Source organism: Loxodonta africana, chromosome 26 (genome assembly GCF_030014295.1).
Source record: "Loxodonta africana isolate mLoxAfr1 chromosome 26, mLoxAfr1.hap2, whole genome shotgun sequence".
Taxonomy (NCBI): domain Eukaryota; kingdom Metazoa; phylum Chordata; class Mammalia; order Proboscidea; family Elephantidae; genus Loxodonta; species Loxodonta africana.
This window is the reverse complement of record NC_087367.1, coordinates 36,195,504-36,217,849: the sequence shown is the minus strand read 5'-3', so window position 1 is coordinate 36,217,849 and position 22,346 is coordinate 36,195,504. Positions and strand designations below refer to the sequence as shown.

At 43.1% G+C, this 22,346-nt stretch overlaps 1 protein-coding gene across 1 annotated transcript in view; it reads right to left on the bottom strand.

Annotated features, from left to right (window-relative positions):
* Nucleotides 1-20,588, bottom strand: part of XDH (xanthine dehydrogenase) — a 96,963-nt gene extending 76,375 nt beyond the window's left edge. The window contains exons 1-8 of the mRNA XM_003416059.4: nt 18,830-20,588; nt 12,532-12,589; nt 9,659-9,755; nt 8,180-8,288; nt 5,942-6,068; nt 4,931-4,992; nt 1,310-1,378; nt 904-990 (exon numbers count right to left, since the gene is read on the bottom strand). Coding sequence (XP_003416107.2) covers nt 904-990; nt 1,310-1,378; nt 4,931-4,992; nt 5,942-6,068; nt 8,180-8,288; nt 9,659-9,755; nt 12,532-12,589; nt 18,830-18,871 — 651 coding nt within the window. The 5' untranslated portion in view covers nt 18,872-20,588. The remainder of the gene's footprint in view (nt 1-903; nt 991-1,309; nt 1,379-4,930; nt 4,993-5,941; nt 6,069-8,179; nt 8,289-9,658; nt 9,756-12,531; nt 12,590-18,829) is intronic.
* Nucleotides 20,589-22,346: the final 1,758 nt, after the last annotated feature.

Genomic DNA, 22,346 nt, shown 5'->3' with positions numbered 1-22,346 from the left:
GAAGGAGGCATCGTTAGCCCCGGTTTCACAGGCAAAGGAGGAATGTGAGGATCGAGGAGGCTGTGGGACCCATCGAAGCCCACTCAGCTAGGAGTGGGCCTGAGCCCACCTGGCAGAAAGCCCAGGCTCCTCACGCTACCACACACTGTCTCCAGGAGGCTCAGGGGACAAGATGTGGGAAGGGATGAACACAGAGCTGTCAGAGTAGAATTGAAAGAAGGCCTGATTCTTGTGCATGGGGATGATGCTGGGCTGGGAAAGACAGCCCCAAATCAACTGATGATTTTTTTCAAGGTTTCACAGTTCAGAGAAAGATGTTATGGTTGCCTGCTCTGAAGGCATTCTTTCTAGCCCTTTGAACTCACAAGGAAGTCTTCACCTGCTTCACCCCTTTGAGAAATCTGCACTTGGAAAACTCTCTGAGTGCTGGCTGATTATTTCCTTGCCATAATTACAGAGTAAATGAGTAGAATTATGAAGGTGGGAAAGTGGGTTCAAGAGATGTCCATAAAACAAAGCTGCAAACCATGGAATTATGTCCTTTGAATATAACTAGCTTTTTTTTTTAATTAAAGGGACTGCTTAAAGAACAGGCTGCTTGGGGGCTTACATATTAGGTTTAGCCAGTCTCTGTCCTCATGGTGTTTATAATCTAGCAAGAAGCATATATATCAAATTAGTAATTTTAAGTATGAAGTATAATGAGAGAAGTATAGGACACTCTGTGAGTACGTAGCAGAGGGACTTAACCTATCAGGGGTGTCAGAGAGAGGAAGGTAAACCTAGGCTGAAACCTAAATGACAAAGAGGACACAAAGTTCCTGGTGGTATGAAAATATAGCAGGTCTCCAAGGGCTCCTGGCACAGAGACATGGTCGAACCTCTCCCTGAGGCATCACCTACCAGCAACTCTGGGGGAAAGATGGGCTCCTGGGTAGGATCCAGGGGCATGAAGTCCTCTGGGTTGAATAAAGACGGAGAGAGAGTGACCTCCTAGGAAAAAGAACCAAGGGATATCACAGTATATCCTCTTTTCTAATGCCAAGTAGAACTGACTAGTTCTTTCTCCAAGCAAGCTTGTTCCCAGCCTCCAGCAGGCTGGAAGAAGGGCAGGGAGCTCCTGGGAAGTAGGAAGAGGGAGCTCTTGCCAGACGACCCAGGGTTAATGCACCACCCTCATATTATGGGGGAGAACCGACTCTCCTGCACCTTCCTTTCCAGCCATCACTGCCAGGAGTGGAAAGATTCCACTGACTCCTCTGAGTCTGAAATCGCCCTCCAGGCTGCAGGGAAAGAAGGGCCCCCTTACCATGAGGTTTTTCTTCTGGTTCATGCAGCAATTTGGGTTGGCCCCTTTTCCTCCACAGCATCCACCATCCTAGAGAGATAACCAACATTCACATAAAGATATTTGCAGACTTGTCACAGAAGTTAAAAGAATCTAGATTATTAATATCCAGAGAAATTCAGCTCTGATGCATACCCCAACATCAGTAGGAGGAGTAAAGACCTCTGCTCCCATCCCACTTGTCTCCCTGCATACAGATGAGACCTCTGCTAGATTACCTCTTGGTTGTCTAATATAGATTAAATGTCTCAAGGATAATCAAGTAGGATCTCCCTCTAGAAAAACACCTGTTGCCATCAAATCAATTCTGACTCATAGCGATCTTATAGGACAAAGTAGAACTGCCCCACGGGGCTTCCATGGAATGGTTGGTGGATTCGAACTGCTGACCTTTTGTTTAGCAGCCATAGCTCTTAACTACTATGTCACCAGGGCTCCATGCCCCTCTAGAAGCAAGAGAAAATTTTAATTTCAAGAAAATTTCCCTTTGAAAACTAGATGATACCTTATCAAAACATATCTTTATCCTCATTTTTGTTCTTCAGGGACATTTCATTAGGGAGTTTCTATAAGACAAATCCCGTCAGTTCTCCGAGCACTCTGCTACATCTAGGTCAGCCAGGTTCTGTGGCAGTTGGCTGGGTGTCTCCTTGCCTGGCTTTTCTATGAGGTGCCTGCCAAGGATATTTCAAGACCAATACTGGGCCCAGAGTTGTGTTCATCCAGTGTGGCCTATGGCTCACCACTATCTATTAGGCACTTCTTCCCAGAAAGTTAAACAGGCTTTGCTCCTTGCTGTGGGCCTGTTCTGGGGGAACACTACAGGCATGATCACCCATCACCTACAGGAAGAAGACTTCCTCAGAACTTCTCAGGTTGCCAACAGCAGAGAACAGTAAAAAGTCCAGAGTTGCTGCCTCCCAGAACCGAGGCACTGAAGGGGTGGGAAGGGGCGTGTTCACCTGGCCAAGCCTGGCTTATACACCCTAAGAAGGCAGGAGTCATTCTTCAGAATCATGGAATTGTGCTGAAGGGCAAAAATGGGAAAACTCACAGGCATAGCCCTGGCACATTTCCAGAGTAGGAGAATCCTGGAGGAGCAGGCTGGGAGCAGCCTTTCTGCACATTAGCCAGGAGTGACACCATTCAGTGCAGGCATTTTCCAGAAGTGCGTTGCAACTCACTAGTCTTCTCAAGAAAGCTATCAGAGAGTCATGGAGGTCAGAGCTGTGGCCTCTGAGAACTTGTAAGCACTGTCAGGTGAGGGCACCAAGTGAGAACCCCCCTCTTGCCTTGACCCTCTGGCCACATACTACCCTGCTCTCAGACCCCTCCTGCATTCACAGCTTCTCCATTGTGTACCCAGAGCTACTGTATTTCAGTCCTGCCCACTGCCACCTCGCCCTCCCCCTCCATATTTAGAAAAATGGAGTTTCCCTTGAGAAGGGTGCCTCTTCTCAACCGTGTGGAAATTATCTTTCTTCTTGTAGAAGGAATGATACGGGGAATTTCCAGGCCCTCAGAGAAGCAATATGAGGGACCTGCACACACTGAGGCACCAGCCTCACTCACCTGGCCATGATGGGGTGGAAGGAGGACACATTTCACAGGTAATTAAAGTGCCATTGCATTTTTACTTGACCTTTTTTTCTGATAATTCATTGACAAGTTCCTGCATGCATTGTTGTGGTGTACAATAATGTGTCACTGCCTTCAAGGTCTACCAAGCTTAGATAAAGCTGATTTTCCCCTCCAGAGATTTCCACTTTACTCAATTGGCTGAGCCTCCTGAGTTTTTTTTTAGACTCTGTGCCTGTTTTTATGGCTCCTCTATTTCCTTCATTGCTGCTGGGTGGACATTGTCATTTCTTGCCCTGGAAAGTGTGTCTGCCTCAACAGACCCTCCTCACATTTTTCTAGTGTGTATTGTGGATGGGAAAGCTGGACAAACCAAGTTTGTCTAAAATAAGAGTAAATAGACTGAATAAAGGCCCCTAGAAGCATCCATCGAGTAATGTTCCTGAGCTTCTCAGCACAATGTGTGCCAGTAAACTGGCTGCTCGAAGCAACGAGCTCTGCTCTGGGTTGTGAGTAGTGGGAGGGAGGGAGAAGGGGCATTCAGTGAAATTGGAACCACTTTAATGATAATGAAACTCAGACCTGGAAAGGAGCATACTACCAGGAGGGCAGGTTAGATCCTATCTCTTACAGCAACCTCCTGTGAAATAAGTAGACGGGCAAGGTGAACAATCCCTGGTTCTGAGGAGCCTGGACAATTTATGAAGATCAAATAGTGACTAATGGGAGAAATGCACCAGCATCATCATTTATAGTTGCCACTTATTGAATACTTAAAAGGTGTCAGGCATTGTTCTAAGGGCTTTACAAGAAGTATTTAATTTTCATTCACACTGTAAGGCAGGTATTAAAGTATTATAACTTTCATTTTAGAAACAAAGAAACTTGCCCAAGGTCATGCATCTATTTAATGATGGAATGGGACTTGAACCCTGGTCTTCAGGCTCCAAATCTATGCTTTCGATCCTTTTTGTTTCCCTTTAAATCCACACCTGCTTGTTCTTCATTATCCACGGCTTTCACCAGGATGTGGTGTTTTCTGTGCTTATAAGGCCCCATCTCCAGCCCCACCCATTCTTGGCTTAGACAAGACACAACACTGCATTTTATGACGTGCCAACACTAACCAAAAAAAAAAAAAAAAAAAGCCAAATCCATTGCCATCAAGCTGATTCTGACTCGTGGTGACCCTGTGTGTTACAGAGTAGAACTGTTCCATAGGGTTTTCTCGGCTGTAATCTTTATGGAAGCAGATTGCCAGGCCCTTCTTCTGCAGCACCAACCCTAAGGATCGGTGAAAAGTGTAGGCATTTGTAACTCGACCCAGAATCAAGTTAAGATGAGATCATTTGATTAGATTCGGGATTGACTTGAGCCAGTTGGAGAGTCAGGTAAAGGCTTGGGAGATTATGCCAAAAAAGGAGAGGCCAGCCCTCTGTCCTCCTTGCCAGATTGCAGGTGCACGTCTGGGTGCATATAACCACAATGCCTGCAAACCCTGGTTGTGATTTCTTACTCTGAGTTACATGAACTGTCTAGAGGGCTCTAATTATCAGTGCCATAACCTCAGTGGAGTGCCAACTGCTGAAAGCAGCTGAAGAGGGAAGAAAGGTGCAAGTGTTGAGCAAGACATATTGTTATTAAATGTCACTTTCAGCACCTGTGTCATGGGCTAAGTGTGCCAGGCTGTGGGGGAAAGCTGCCAAGCCCCAAGGCATTGGAGGAAGTTGGCACTTGGGTAGCGTGCCTCTTCCAGGAACCAGCTTCCAGGAATCTTCACTGTCGAGAATGTTCCCATGCTATCAGTAAGAACCCCTCCCTCAATAACAATGGCAGAGTCCATTCCCAATGTCAAATGTCCCCAGCATTAGGATCCATTAACTGGCCATCTTGTTTCTTTCCTCTTATATAGTCCAGAGGACCCCTGGCCCCCCACCCAGCTGAGAGCCCTGGGTGTTGCTGCTTTGGCAGCAGGACCACAGCTGTTCTGGGACCCACACTTACCCTGGCAAAAGTCCGGAAGCCCTGCAGGATGGGTCTGTAGCCTGTGCAGCGGCACAGGTTGCCTGTGGGCCAAAGAAAAAGTCACAATGTTAGTGCAGGCCCCTGAGCAGTTAGGGGTTTGTGGTTTCTCTCACTACTCCATTTGGTGCTCTCTTTTACCACCTCGACTTTGCATATTGTTTTCTCTGCCTGGAGCCCATCCTCCCCGCCACCCGCCTTGCTCCTTGTATTCCTGACTTCAACACATCAATCATTGCTTCCTCCAGGAAGACTTCCTAGCATATCCAGGCTGAGCAGGTGCCCTTCCAAGTACTCTTACGTGCCTAGTGATAGTTTTATCAGTGAACTTATGAAACAGTATTATAAACTCTCAACCCATCAGAGTGTGAACTTGAGAGGAGCAACTGTGTCTTTCATCCCTGTGTCCCTTGTATGTTATACAGTGTACGGGTTAATAAAGCTGACTGAATAAATGATAGGTTAAAATGGTTAATGAATGAGGAAACTTCTATATTTAATTCATGGGAACAGACACATGGTCCAAGTGTCTGCACCCATTTGAAGAGGGCAAAATGGAAGCCAGTCCCTTCCCATGGCTCAGAATCATGGTCACCTTCCTCATATGCAGCCTTTGCCCTGCAGAATCCTGTTCTAGTGAAATCTGAGAGGAAATGAAGCCCTACCACTAGCCTCTGTAGAGTTTCCCAAATGTTCTCCTGTGCCAGCCACCCACTGCCAACCCCATCCCAATGCTGGGGGAGGATAGGAAAGCAACTCTTGAAGATGAACACAGAGGCAGTGGATCCAAGATCTAAACTACCCAAGCATTCTCCAAATAAAGAGAGAGAGCTAACCTTCTTAGCCATCACTTTGGTGTGGCCCAAGTCTCTCCTCCAGACAACAGTGCCTTGCACTCATACCCAATTCCTGACTTTCACCCAGGCTCTGCCCTGACCCTTGCAGAGCTCTACTTGCCATTCCGTCTCCTAGGCTGTGCCTGAAGACCCATACCTTGGAAGGCATCTTCAATCTCCTCGATAGTAGGCTTAGGCTGATTCCGGAGCAACGTGTACATGCTCATGACAATGCCAGGGGTGCAGAACCCACACTGGGAGCCATGGCTTTTGGCAATTCTCTCCTACAAGGGAAGATGTGATCACTCTGGTTGCTGAGTGGGAAATGGGTTGTAGTGGGTAAAGTTGGAAGCAGGGGGACCAAGATATTACAGTGGTACAGGCAAAAGGAGGATGGTAGCTTGGGCCAGGTAGTAATAGTGGAAACTGAGAGAAAATGAACATTTCATTGTAGGTTTTGTATGTACAATAGATACTACTTGTTGATGGATTGGGTGCAGTATATGAAAGAAAGAGAAGAATCAAAGATGACTTTTAGATTTTTGTCTTGAGCAGCTGGGTAGATAGTTTTGCCATTATCTCAGATGGAGGAAGACTGGGGAGAAAGTTTGTGGGAAAAATAGGGTTTTATTAAGTTTGAAATTAGATAACCATATAGTGATGTCAAGTAGGCAGGTGGAAATATGAGTCTAATTTCTGAGGAGAGGCCACAGCTAAAGGCATAAATGTGAGTGCCATTGGGATACAGATGGTATTAAACTCACCTAGGGAAAGTGTGAAGATAAAGAAGGGAAGGAGCTGGGGCCAGAGCCCTGGAGCCCTCCAGCTACTGGATGCTGAATAGAGGAGGAACCAGCACATGATGCTAAGATGGAGATGGGAGGATCATGTGGAAAAAGTGTAGTGAAAACACAGAAACCAAGAGAAAAATTAATGTTTTTCTTGAATAAGTAGACAAAGAGAAGTGGAATCTGGCTGTATAGCTTATTTGGAGCCAAAATATTTGCATAAAGGATAAGGCTTGGCACCATTGAAAAGGGGGGAGGTTTAACCAGATTATATAGATAAGTCCTCTGTGTTTAAATTTTCTTTCAAATTTTGTTTCAAAGAAAATTACAAGCCCTAATTAACCCTCTCTCATCCTGCAGGTTAAAAAAAATTTTTTTTTTGACAGGTTTAATTATTTCCTCTTCTCCAGCCTAAGAAATGAAGCTCTAGAGGTGAAGCAATACCACCTCCACCCCACCCTACCCTCACATGACTAATCCAAGATGCTTCTCCCAAGGAATACAACCAGCTTGCTCAACCAGAAGATCCTGGCTCTAGATGTCGTGTAAGGTATCCATGGAAGGTGTCATCTTCTGAATGACATGTCTCCTCCAATGGCCAAGGGAGGGTTCAGACCTGGACCTAGCTCTGTCACCCTCTGTGATTGTAATCCTCCAAAGATCCTCAGCCTCAGTTTCCTTCCCCAAAAAGTATTGGGAACAATGGTCTCTCCTTCCCACAGTGTTCTGCTTCCATTCCCTCCTTGTTTTCACTTTACCTAAGAGAATCCTACTTCTCTCCACAAAATCCCTAAGATTACTGCCAGAGTTTCCTCAATTTTCTGGTGGTCTTATATCATCAGGGAGAAAGTCTTAGTCAGACACTCATATGACTTTATTACCTTATTTAACATTTTCTAACCTGCATTTTAGGTCTCTGGGTGGCACAAACAATTTGTGCTCATCTACTAACCTAAATCTTGGTGGTTCAATCCACCCCGCAGTGCTGTGAAAAAAGGCCTGGAGATTTGCTTCTGTAAAGATTACAGCCAAGAAAACCCTATGGAGCTCAGTTCTAGCCTATAACACACGTGGTCACCATAAGTCAGAATTAACTCCAAGGCAAAGGGTTTGATTTTAATGACTGTAGTAGCCTCGCAATCCACATTTGTATTACACATGGGTGGAAGGTGAGAGGTGAAATTGAAATTACCATGCCAAGGAACTGGGAGTAGGTGGGATTTTTTAATCAAGGTGCACAAAAGAATTTGGGATCTTGAATCTTGGAAGGACAGGGGTATCCTGAGCATACTCCTGCCCTAAAGTGAGGAAAGTTCCCTTGTCCCCCATCCCTTGACTGCCCTGGCCACCGGAGCCAGTGAATCTCTTGGTTTCCTTGGGGTCATGCAATGTTATGTCCATCCTGGCCACAGGAGGGAGCTTCAGACTCAGGTGCCTCCCCTTTCAGTCTCACAACACCTATAGGAGGAGGGGAGGGGGCCAGGCCACATGCTTCCTTTGCACAAATGGTGAAACAGCCCAACAACCCAAGCACATCTGCAGCCTTGGGATGAGACTCTGCAGAACTGCTTGAACCTTAACAATACAGCCTCCTTTCCTCTGGTTACCTGCACAGGATGCAGCCTCCTCTTGGTGCTTCCTATTCCTTCCACAGTTGTCACAGCAATGTGGTGCAAGGAGCAGATGGGGGCCAGGCAGGCATTGGCAGAAAAGTGTCTAGAACCCCATATTAAGGTCATTTCATTGTCCGGTCAGGTCATCAGAGCAGAGCTGCTGAGTACAGGGCTGGCACGCTTTGTGATGGTTTATGTTATTTTTCTTCACTATTTTTTTTTATACATTATGTTCTGGTTTCTTATACAGGTGTCCTCACCACTACACCCAAGACTCTGGGCTAGGAACCAAGGAAGACCCCTTGTGGGTGAAATCTGAGCCCCTCCAGGGTCCTGGAGGGTCAGGCATAAGTGCACCCAAGACCTCTGAGCTGGAGCCGAGGGAACAAGGGTCACTTTCAGCTGCCTCTTATTCAGCTTTATTCTGGAGGCTGAGTCAAGAGGAAATTTCTGGTAGGTCCCAGCACAGATGTGCACCCCTCTCTCTGCAGGGCCCTTCCTAGCCTCCTCAGTTTCAGAACCTCCAGTGACTTTTGCTTCTCTGCTTTCACTTACCTCTACTTCCCCCATTCCTTTGTGGGTAGAAGGAGATCGGAGGGAAAAATTCCCGGCAACACAAGACACTAGCCCATTAAAGAGAGCTTCCTTGCATCCACTGCTTTATTCATCACTCATTCATTTATATGATCCATGTCATTTATTGAGTACCATCCATATGCCAGGCACTCTGTTGAGAGCTGAGGACATAAAGGTGAATAAGATGAGATCCCTGACCTTCAATAGCCTATAGTCAGTGTAGGAAGAATAGAAGCAAGTAAGAAAGGCAATTTGGATATCTTTTTGTTAAGTGCTTCAGGAGGGATGTAAACAGGACACTATGGGACCAACACAGACAAGGGGCACATAACTCAGTCTTGGGAAGTCAAGGAAGGCTCCCTGGAGTAGATGATGATTTTGCCCAGACCTAAAGAGCAATTAAGAGTTAGCCAGGTGAAGACCAGAGGCTTAGAAGAAAGGACATTCCAGACTTGATAAAGAGCTTATACAAAGGCCAAGAAATTGGTAGTTCACAATTGTCTCCAATGGATGGAGTTCTGGGCTCGTTGATGAAAAAGAAAACTGGAGAGGAAGGCTGGGGCACATTGCATGCCAAGCAAAGAGCTTGGACTTTATCCTGGGGGCAATGGGTTTTAAGGGTTTTGAAGGGTTTTAAGGGGAGTAGTATGAGCCTGGATTTAAGAAAGATTATTTCATCAGTAGTTCAGAGTCTTGTCAATACTCATAAGCCAGGAAGGTACTTCCTTTCCTAAGACAACTTTTCTGCCCAGGATCAGAGCTGCCCAGAACTACAAAGACTCATTCACACTCTAGTGTGTGCATGTACACACACACATACACTTGCACAATCACTCACAAGCTGATCCCTGGATCCAGTCTAATCTTACCGTAAACTAGCCAACAGGCAAAGGATACATGACCTTGTTCTGGAAATGATCGTACTTGGAAAGCATGACGGTGCAGGCCCCACAGCCCCCTTCTCCACAGCCAAGCTTGGTCCCACTCAGCCCCACTGGGTGGTCAAGGGTTAAGGAGCGTGGACTGGAGGGAAAGTCGTCTTTGCTGCAAATGCCTGGGCAGAATTGTACGGATATGGTCATCCATTGCGAACACAGGCTTAGGCCCCTTGACCAGAGAGGCAGCCAACTTATACCTCTTCCTCGTTCAAAGAGGCTGCATGTGCCTCTGAGAGAATAGAATGGAGCCAACTCCACTGCACAGAAGATGAAAGGCATCAGGGTCCCATTGGACAGTAACCACATGTCATCCCTTGGCACTCAAGTTCTAGAGCTTTCCGGTCTGGAGGCTTCCTTTGAGCTGGGGTCTTCAAGGAATGGTCTTATATGTCCCTACCCTGTGGGCTCACTTGGCAAATAATTCTTCTGACTCAGAGACTGAGCATAAGGGGCAACCGTCTTGTCACTCTTGCTGGGTGTGCATTGAGGCCGTTTGGGCCAGAAAGGGATGTTGACCTGTTCTGAGACATTCCGAGTCTCAGCTTTTCACTCTGAACCTTTAGAACTGATGAAGTCCTAGGAACCAAAACTAGTTCTGGAACCCAGAATCTTTTGAATATTCAGCCCACAGACTATGAAAATGGAAATTAAGGAGGTTTTGAGCTCATAGATCAATATTGGAGCCACCTCTTACATGGACTTGAGGAAATAGATAATCTGATATTTTACATTTTAAAAAGTGGCTAACAGGTTATTCTAGAGAAGGTAGCCATTTCCCTAGACAGAAGGACTTGGTTGCTGCCTTTTACTGAGGGCTGCAGGTTTCTAAGCCATCTGGCTGTCTACTGATAGCAAGGGGAGCTGAGATTATAATTGCCTGGTGACTTACCTAATTTTCACGGTAAAAATAACAACTAACAATGATATAGCATCTTATACTTGAAAAGTATTATATCCATGTATCTGTTTGATTCTCACAATAATTTGGTTAGCAGATGGGGCAGGAACTACTATTTCTCTGCTGGAACCTGAGAGGTAACATGAGCCACACAAGTTAACACGGGAGCTTGTGTTACCTTGAGTGTTAGGCCTCCAACACAGTCCTGTGATTTCAGGTTTGCTGTGTACTTTCCTTACCATGCTGCCTCTTGCAAATCATGTGTTGGAAGGGATTTCAATATCCTAAGTTATCTTTTTGACTAATCAGGATATATGCAGTTGTCAGCAGTTCAGACAATTCTAGGAGTATGGATGGTAGCAATCCAAAGCCTAGAAAGGTCTTCTTTTAGCCTGGGGTTCTTTCTGGAAGCCAGGGTAAACATCAAGGCTAGGGCCTTCTCTTGCCCAAGAACCCCATAAATTACTTCTCAGCACAAACAAGCACCAGGGACTTTATGTTTGCATGTCAACTTTCAGTTTTGGATCTCATATTTGACCTTTAAACCAGCCTATTGTTATGATAAATAATTTCTCATCTTCATAATTTTATTAGAATCTAAAAAAGCTATTGAGAATATCTGAGCATGATGGTTCCTTCCTAGACTTCCCAGGTAGATGGGCTGGGCTGGTGTTCCATGTGGTCCCCTGACCCTACCGAATGATTATTCCAGTATAAAAAAATCACCTGTCCTGACATGGCTGACATCAACCTCCAGAACGGCCCACCCCAGGTCAAAAATCCAGGACAAAGTACCTCAGCAACACCCTCAACCTAAGAGGAGGTGAGTGCACCAGAGATAAGGCCATGAATCCCAGGCTTTCTGCTGTGGGTGTTGAAACAATCCTTTGTTGACTCAAACAGCAGAGACCTGGAGTAGGCCCCCAGATCTCCCTGTATTATGTCCCTCTAGGAACAAGGGGTTTGTCGACAGAGGTCAGCTGAGCATAGTCCTGACAACAGACCTCTGGAGTGTTTCCAGTATAGGTGAGAGGTTAAGAGCATGGCTCTAGGTTTTAGTTCAGGCTCTGCCAGCATTTTTCCAGAATACACTAGCAAAACACAGCTCACTGAACATATTTAGACTCCACTATCATTTGTGAAAGGGAACATTACAGTTTCCCAGAATTGCTGTGAGGATTAAGTGAGATAACCCTATGTAAATCACTTTGAATGTGCCTGTATATCTTTAAAAAAAAAAAAAGTCCTCATTAAATGTTAGCTCTTATTATTATTATTATTATTATTTTGGTTGTGGTTTTTGCTCCAAGGTCGCAGACTACTTTCATACTTTGAAAGTACAAAAGGTACAGGGAATCTTGCAGAAGCCTCCACCACTCCAGCACCCAAAGCCCATCTAAGGAGTCACCTGTGCTAGATGCACCTATCACATGCACAATAGACGGGCCGCTGCACGCACAATTGTCCACTTGAGGCATCCCTTTCCCAGTAGACACCCCTTCCCCTGATATTTTTCTCCACCTAGGCAGAGCTGGAAACATTTATTTCCATTTATTTATTAAGCAAAGATCACCTAAGAAAGTGCCCTTATTCTCCCTGGGTAATGAAATGAGGGCCTTTCTGAACTGTTCATTTTACAGACCCAGAATTTACTAGTCTTAGCTGGAAGAGATCTTAAAGAACAACAGGAACAATTCTCTCATTTGAGAGCTGAGAATTTGAGAATCAGACAGCTCAAGTGACTGCCCAAGGACACACAGATTCTGAGGGATAGACTGCAACTAAAACACAGGTGCTCATACTCCTCATCAAGTGCTCTTTCCTCTTTGTTCACTGCTTTCTACTGGTCATTAGAAAATGATGTAAAGTCCAGAGAATGAGTCTCCATCATGCCCTCTCCCTTGCTCCCACCTCCTACTCCAAAGTCAGGATACACTTTCTTCTCAGGTAGGCCAAAAGTGTTGTTTCTGGGTCTGCATTTTTCTCCACCACCTACAAAAAAAAAAGAAGGAAAAATATATCATGCTTAGCCATCATTCTGCAGTGTTTTTCTTTCCCTTCAAACCATCACTCATGAATTTGTAGAGATACTGGAGAGATGCCAAATAAATCATGAAAACTAAGGTATTTTTTTTCTTGATGACTCCATAAGAATGAACACGTTAACTGCCAGTCAGGCTACATGCATGCTCATATCCTTAGATTCTAAAATTCTGCATTAATGCTCATCTCTGAATCCACAGTAGAAAACTCAGGTGTTGCATCTGCCATGTAGGCTGACCAAGGCAAAAACCTGAAGAAAAAAAAAAAAAAACATTGTCCTTGAGCCAATCCCAACTTATGGCAACCCCACATTTTACAGAGTAGAACTGCTCCATAGGGTTTTCTTGGCTGTAACCTTTACGGAAGCAGGTTGCCAGGCCCTTCTTCCTCAGCACCACTGAATGAGTTTGAACCACCAACCTTTAGTTAGTTGTTGAGCACAAACTCTTTGCACCATCCAGGGAACTTTTGACCAAGGAAAAGCCCCGTTCAAATCAAACATGTCATTTCATTTCCAGCTACTGGATCATACCTGTGATACCATCAGCATACAATCTCTGGCTTTGCCTCCTTGAGTGTTTACACCCAGAACTACCTCATGACTGTAGAAAGCCAGTCTCCTCTATAGAGAAGTACAGTATATTATGAGCTATCACAGTCAACAATATTAACACATCTCATAAATGGAGGGGAAATCTCAAATTGAAAGTCCATAAACAGTATGTTGTATAAGCTGGAAAAGGGTGTCTACAAAGTGAGGTGACAGTCCCAGATGCAAACTGTCAGAGGAAACCGATGAATCTTAAGCTCCTCATCCGTTATCAAGTGTAAAATGTTTTGGGTTATTGGGATGAGAGAGAAGGAAAGAATTTTCAATAAGATTTCTTTAGAGAGAACTGTACTATAAGCCCCACACCCTATTAAGGTAGAGGAGTAGCAGGCGTCTGTCCCACACTTCAGACTTAGTGAAAGGGCTTCAACAGCTCTATGCAGTATGGCGGATAGAGTCTGTCCTATATGAACACTAGAGATAGGCTTGACAAACAAGCTGAAGAAGAGATGGCGCGTTGGGTTTGTTAGCACAAAGGCATGAAAGTGTTTGCCGTGGATGAGAGAGAGAGCTGGCTTGGAGGTGTTTAAATCATTTCTCAAAAAAACTGACTAATGGGAGTGATAGGACCTCCTCCAATAATATATATGTGGAATAAAAAGAAAAAAAAACAGTGGAATAGACCTCCCAAAATCAAAGGCTGAGGGAGAGTAGTTGACCTGAAAAAAATGCATCACTCATGGCATGAGAAGTGAAATCGAATGTTCCCAGTGTTGGCCCCTGAAAATTTTTTGAAAGCAGTCACAAGAGAAAGAAAAGAGTAAGCTTCAAACACCTAACAGGGCTAATTAAAAAAAACACCTAACAGGGCCAGAAAACAGGCAGTCACTTTACAACAGTACCAATTACCTCAGAACTTTCTTGCTGCCTTCACCTCTCCTTGCTGAATTTAGACAGTGTTTGGCAACTTAAAATGACCATAGGCCTTTTTATTGATGAAAAATAATAAAATACGTCATAAAACTACCAGAATTTGCCCCTTGAATAAAGTTTAAAGGAACAGTGGAGATAATATTGATTTTCTTTTATGATTTCACCCCATGAGTCCAAGCTGGTCAATGTCCTGGTTACAAAGATCATGCAGATAGACACTTCTTTACTCCTGAAGAATGAACTCATAAATCGACAAAATAAAGATGTTTATCACCTTTGTCTTAGGCAGCAGTAGAAACCTCTCAGCTATCACCTTCCCCCCAACTTGTTCCTTTCTCCAGTCCTGAAGCTCTGCTTTTATCATATCACATCAGTTTCTAGCTCAATGCCTTCCATGACCTCCTGCATATTCAAGGTAACTTCCAAGTTCTGTAGGCTGTCTTCCAAGGACCTTTTCAATATATTCCCAATCTTAATTTCCAACCTTTCCCCCTCCTGCTTCTGTGCCGACCTCACTGCAATAAAATTACGAATTATACCTTCTGACTCCTGTGCCTTTGACCATGACATTTCTCTTCTACCTGCATCTTGACTTTCAAAAGAGACAAACATTTTCCTAGTAGAACCTTTCCAGATTACCGTAGCCACAACGGTCTTTCATCCATTTGAATTCTGTGCCACTCTCCTGGCACAACTGCAGTTTTGCCTCGATAGGATGCATGGAGCACTTGCTCAGCAGGATGTCAGTGGTGAAGTGAGTTTAGGAAATGCCAGGTTAAGCAGATTTCTTCTTGGAAAACTTGAGTGTCAAAACAAATAGTGGCAATAATGGATTATACCCCAGTAAATAAAATTAAAATCCATGAGTCCAAATCTTCAATCAATGAATAAACAGACAAACTAATGGGAGAGAAGGGAAAGAAAGCTCTTTCTTACAGAAGAATGCCAATTAATAAATATAGTTGGCCATCCTGTAACCAGCTCAATAATTGACCAAGTCAAGAATCATCAATGGATGGTAAAATTAGTGGGTTAAAGTTTAATGAGGAACAAGATATTATTAACACAGTCTTAAAGTAACTTCTCACAGAATACTTATTAATTACAAATGGAAAAAAGTAATCTTACAGTGCAGAAACTTGGTGGACACCTCCTTAACAGAGTGATCAAAGTTAGCATTGTTAACGTTGGGAAAAATTGCCATTGTGTGCCTCCTGATATGATACACTGAGAAAGACACCCCACTTATATGGTGTTTCTACCCAAAATGCTGACTCTATAAGAAAGCATGCAACCAACCGAAAAAGAGGAACATTGTGAAAAATAACTGGGCAGTTCTCTTCAAAACATCAAAGAAAAGCTGAGGAGCAATTCCAGATTAAGGAAGACTAAAGAGACATGATAATTAAATGCAATGCAGATTCAGGATCCCAGGCTTGGAGGGAATAAAATTATTACCAATAAAATTATCAGGAAAATTTAAAAATATGCATAAGGTCTATAGATTAGGTAATAGTATTATATCAATGTTAAAATTTCCTAATTTTTATGAATGGACTATGGTTCTGTAAAAGAATATTCTTATGTTTAGGAAATACACTCTGAAGTGTTTAGGGGTAAAGGGACATAATATCTGCAACTTACCTTCAAATGGTTCAGAAAGAAAATTTATTTCATATACTTTATATTAATTGGATACACAAATAACTATATGATTATTTATGTACTCATAACATAATATATACATGTATATATGTGTGTGTGCATATAGAGAGGGAGAAAGAACAAGGGGGGAATGATAAAGCAAATATGACAAAATGCTAACAGTTGGTGAATGTGGGTAAAGTGTATTTGATATTCCTTTGTATTCTCCCAGCAACTTTTCTGCAAGTTTGAAATTATTTTAAGATACAAAGTTAAAAAATAGATTTATTTAGTACAAGACCTTTAATATTTATCCATTAATTCCATCCACATTAACTGAGCAACTACTTGGTACCAAGCACTATGCTAAGTGGTTTAAGAATATCCAAGAAGAGTATTTCATGGGGCTAATTTTCTGTGAATTATATTTTGGAGTGTATTACTTTGTCTAATCATAATCCACTTCTCCAGCTAGTTCATAGGCTCTTGACTGGCAAATGTCTGGTCTTAGATATCTTATTCCTCCAGCGCATATGCTGTAGCCTTCAGCCTCGGAAGGAGCTTAATAAATGTTGAACATGTGAATGAGAGAGTGAGTGAATGCCACTCTGAGGCTCTCTGTAGCTGACACTGTATAGCTGGAGATCACTCCTAAGCACCTTCAGCTGCACCCTACATGCCAAATCTTCCCAGACTCCTCTAGGAGCCACAACCTCCACTAAACAGAGAGTGACACTCAGAAAAGCCAAGAATCCTGCCCTCCAAAATGACAATCATTACATGGTAATAAAATCCTGAGCAGTTTAATATCTCTCTCCCTTTCCCTTTGACCCTGATACTAGAGCTGAAGAACATGCGAAAGCAATAGCCATCAAGGCCCATTGTTACCACAGAAGGTCCCAGAGACGTTTGATAGAACATTATTTAATTCTTTGTATCTTACACACTCTTCAGGGCCCCAGCCAGTGGAGACAGAGTCCCGGATAGTGGTATAAAACAAAGAAAGTAGGAAGCCCACATTTAAGAGTAAGTCATCTAGTTCTAGTAACTCCTTTGGTAATTTCCTTACACAATAACCTGTAATAAAAGGTCTAGGACATCATAGGAGGAAAAGTGAGAGCGAGTTTACTCACAGCTGCCTTTATTGGACTGGAAATTTCCTTGCTTGGTCTTGTTTTTATAGCACTGGGTACCCCTCATGACTCCTTGCATTAGCTCTCAGCCTTTCTGGCAATTTCTCAAGACACCACATCTTTATAAATTACAAACATGGGTATTCATCAAAGAAACCGCCAGTCACAGAAGCTGCCAGAGATGGTAGGGTTTGATGTGATGATACCATCTCTAAAAATTAAAAATTCCTTTCCTAAAGTGAAAATAAAATTCAAGGGAAAAGAATTTTCATGAAGCCAGATTTACCTCAAATGCCCTTTCCTAGATGCAGTGCATAATAGCAAACCATCCCTACAGAAGAGGACCTTATACTGTCACTCACAAATTGAGGGTATAAAAATAATAAAAATCTTAAGAGTGAGACATGGCCTTGAAAGTCATTTAATCCAGCCTCTCACCAATGCAAATACTGCTTACAAAATTCCACAGAAGATGCCTTTGTGTAAATAACACTTCCAAGAAGCCAGTTCAATAACTATTTATTGAATCAATATAATGTAAGTAAGTGCTAAATGCAACAAAATTGTTTGGAATGTTGGATGAAAAAGCCTGCCATTAACTTGGGCACTTTGCCCTACCTATTGGTTTGATGCCAGATATCACCAACCCTGAAAAGGAAGCAGCACAACTCTGAGCCTGGGAGGAGACCATGACTGATCCTGTTCCCCAACGCCTCTTGCTGGCACCACTCAAACTCACACTGAATCAAATAGTCTTTGGAGCACTGATGTTGAAATTGCTCTTTAAGCCACCTTGCTAGTCACCCAAACACACCCTGACAATCCAAATTCTAGAGTCCTACCAAGCACATTTTAGGCTCTCGAAAATTACTTCAAAAGTCACCCAGTTTCTCATTCTCCAGAAAGCATGAATATAGCAAAACAAATAGAATTGCTCTTCTTTGGGTTCCAATGAATACATGCACCACTCACACTGTGGCCAGTTCCAAGGCTAGGGTGCTACAGCTCCTTGTGCAGGCCATTGTGGCCACCCTTTTACTATCCCTTTCATTCCCAAGAGGGTAGCTGATGCAGACACCAGCACCTCAGCAGTGGTGTAGAGAGGGTAAACGAGGGCTGAATACAATGTAGTGTTTGCATTATCTCTGCTGCACCTGCATTAAAATTTGCAAAGATGTTCACCCTTGTGGTGTCCCCAGGACTGGCACCCGTGCCATATGTCTTCCTTCCCCTCCTCTCCCTTCCATAGGTCCCAGTGGATCAATGAAGTTAATTCAAGTGGCTGATTTTTATCAAAGTAAGAGATTTGCAATATTTATATACAGAATTAAGTGGGGGCAAAGTGGGTGATGGTCCCCTTTATGGAAAAAACATTGTGCCTTTCCAAGAGGTGTCAGTATATGTCCTCACACAGAAAATCTGGGACTAGCTGTTACATTTATATACATAATATATCAGAATCAAAGGCTGTGTACATTTTATTTCCAGATATTAGCAAAAAGCACTTCCTGTTCCTTCTCTTAGTAAAGACAGCAGCCAAAGCTTTAGGATATATTTGATGAAACACAGAAATCGAGGTGTGCTTGATGACATCCAATCTCATCTAGAACCCTGTCCCCCTTTCTCAATTCCAGCACCAGCCTCTCTACTACTGCAGAGTTGGCAGTGAGTTCACAGACACCTCTCTTCTTGCTTCCCTTCCACTTGCTCCTTCATCTATTGCCTGTGTTCTAGCCCTAAGGGATTTCTTTCCCCAGTGTTACCAAAAACGCAGGAACACTTTTGAAGGGAGAGAGAGAGAGAGAGTGAAAAGGGAATGAGTAAGACAGAACAGAAAAGAGAGAGAACAAGAATAGTGTTATCTCCCTAGGGGATACATATCTCTGCCCAGGGTAGGGAAAGTCAAACCAAAGGTCAGCTTCTGCTTACCTTCTTGCCGTTCACAAAGAAAACCAACTCATCTGCTGTCATTGTCACTGGTTTGGGTTCCTGAACTCCAGATATCTAACTCCCAAGAGACACTGGCAATTGTCTACAACTCGAAAAGTAAGCCTCCCTATAAAATGAAACAAAGTCAGCCAATGGGAGGCAACCAGCTTGGAGCTTTGGGCACAGAGAGTTCTTGGCAAAAGCCACTGGTTTACATAATCAAGTAAAATGCAATCATACAGCAAATCACACCCCCCACACCTGTATCAGAGCACAGAGAAAAGCTCAGTCAGGTATCAGTAAGGCCAGTGCCAGGTGAATGTGAGTCTTAGGCACTGCCCTTGCAGAGCCTGCTTCATCCTCCCACTTGTTGCAAAAAAAGGAAGGGCTATTGCCAGAGTCACTGCTAATTGAACTGATTCACACCCGTCAGGTCTACACTTGTCATTTGACAATTCAGATTTGCAGCAATCCAGACTCATACTTACATCCAAGACTCCTTCTCTAGCAGGCTGATAGAGCACAGAGGTCTCAAGACGTGGAGGCCAAGAATCCAGACTCAAAACCTGGCATTTGGCCTCAGCAAATTACTTACCACTTTCAGAACTCAGTTGTTTTCATCCTTAAATGAGGATGAGAATGACCTCGAAATCAGAAGGCTGAGGGACAAATGGTATATTTTGGAAGTGCTTTGTAAATTTTCAAAGAACCAAAATATGTATTACTATTGCAAATGTGCCTTCAACAAACACGACAAAAATAATCCTAAAAGCAAACCATTTTTTATTGTTTTATTTGAAACTTTACATCACAGACTAGTTTCTCATTAAAAATTTATATAGAGATTGTTTTATGACATTGGTTGCAATCCCCTCAATGTGTTAGCACTCTCCCCCTTTCCTTTTATATCCCAGGTGTCCATTCATCCAGGTTTCCTGTCCCTTCCTGCCTTCTCGTTTTTGTTTTTGGGCTGGTGTTGCCCATTTGTCCTCACATATTTGATTGAACTAATAAGCACATTCCTCACTTGTGTTATTGTTTGTTTTATGTAGTTATTGATGTTAGGCACCATCGAGTCAGTTCTGACTCATAGGGACCCTTTGTACAATAGACAAAACACTACTTGGTCCTGTACCATCCTCACAATTGTTGCTATGCTCGAGCCCATTATTGCAACCACGGTTTTCAGATCATCTTGTTGAGGGTCTTCCCCCTTTTTGCAGACCCTCCACTTTACCAAGTATGATGTACTTCTCCAGGGACTGGTCCCTCCTGATAACATGTCCAAAGTATGTGAGATGAAGTCTTGCCATCCTTGCTTCTAAGGAGCATCCTGGCTGTACTCCTTCCAAGAAAGATTTGTTTGTTCTTCTGACAGTCCATGGTATAGTCCATATTCTTCACCACACTGTAATCCAAAGGCATCAATTTTTCTTTGGTCTTCTTTATTCATTGTCCAGCTTCTGCATGCATATGAGGTGATTGTTTCGCTTTTTAACATTTTAAAGAGGTCTTTTGCAGCAGATTCTCCCAATGCAATACATCATTTGATTTCTTGACTTCTTCTTCCATAGGCATTTCTTGTGGACCAAAGTAAAATGAAATCCTTGACAACTTCAATCTTTTCTCCATTTATCATGATGTTGTTTATTGGTACATTTGTGAAGTTTTTTGTTTTCTTTATGTTATGGTGTAATCCATACTGAAGGCTGTACTCTTCGATCTTCATCAATAAGTGCTTCAAGTCCTTTTCACTTTCAGTAAGCAAGGTTGTGTCATCTGCATATTGCGGGTTGTTAATAAGTCTCCCTACACTCCTGATGAGCAGTTCCTCTTCATATAGTCCAGGTTCTTGGATTATTTGCTGAGCATACAGATTGAATAAGTATCATGAAAACACACAAAACTGATGAACACCTTTCCTGATTTTAAACGACACAGTATTCTGTTGTTCTGTTCAAATGCCTTCCTCTGGGTCTAAGTACAGGTTCCTCACGAGCACAAGTGTTTTGGAATTTCCATTCTTCGCAATGTTGTGCATAATTTGTTATGATCCACACAGCCAAATGCCTTTGCATAGTCAATAAAACACAGGTAAAAATCTTTCTGGGATTCTCTGCTTTCAGCCAAGACCCATCTGACATCAACAATGATCTCCCTCATTCCACATCATTTTCTGAATCTGGCTTGTGTTTCTGGCAGTTCCCTGTCAATGTACTGCTGCAACTGCTTTTGAATGATGTTCAGCAAAATTTTACTTGTGTATGATACTAATGATATTGTTCAATAATTTCCACATTTTGTTGGATCACCTTTCTCTGGAATGGGCACCAACATGGATCTCTTCCAGTCAGTTGGCCAGGTAGCTGTCTTTCAAAATTTCTCAGCAATTTGTTTTATAAGCCTGTCTAATCTCTGGCAGAAAGGTGTAGTTAGGGAGTGATTTCAGTTCTGATTTAGCAGGGTGTCCAGGGGCCATTGTCTCGGGATTCCTCCAGTCTCTGTCAGACCAGTAAGTCTGATCTTTTTTGTGGTTTTGAATATTGTTCTACATTTTTCTCCCACTCTGTCCAGGGTCCTGTATTGTGATCCCTGCTAGAGTGGTTGGTGGTGGTTGCCAGGCACCATCTATTTCTTCTGGACTCAGGCTGGTGGAGGCTGTGGTTCATGTGGTCCATTAGTCCTTCCGACTGGTATTTTCCTTGTGTCTTTGGTTTTCTTCATTCTCCTTTGTTCTGAATGTGATGGGAGTAGTAGATGTTATTTTAGATGGCTGCCCACAAGCTTTTAAGACCAAAGTAGGACATAGAACATTTTCTTTATGAACTGTATTATACCAATTGACCTAAAAGTCCCCTGAGACCATGGTCCCTAGCCCTCAGCCTCAGTAACTTGGTCCCTCAAGGTGTTTGGATGTGTTTAGGAACCTTCTATGGCTTTGCCTTGGTGAAGTTGTACTGACTTCCCCTACAGTGTGTGTTGTCTTTCCTCTTGCCAAAATTAACAATTGTCTACTATCTAGCCAGTGATTTCCCCTCCCCACCCCTCTCCTTCCTCATAACCATCAAAGATTGTTTTTTTCTGTGTGTAAACCTTTTCTTGAGTTTTTATAATAGTGATCTCATACAGTATTTATCCTTTTATGATTGACTTATTTCACTCAGCGTAATGCCCTCCAGGTTCAACCATGTTGTGAGATGTTGCCTAGATTCATTATTGTTCTTTCTCATTGCATAGTATTCTATTTTGTTTTTTTTTAAAAAAAACTAAACCCATTGCCATCAAGTCAATTCTGGCATATAGCGGCCTTATGGGACAGAGTATAACTGCCCTAAGGAGTGGCTGGTGCATTCAAGCTACCAAACTTTTAGTTAACAGCCAAGCTCTTAACCACTGTGCAACCAGGGCTCCTCCATTGTGTGTACATACCATAATTTGTTTAGCCATTCATTGGTTGATGGGCACTTAGGTTGTTTCCATCTTTTTGCTATTGTTAATGATGCTGCAGCAAACATGG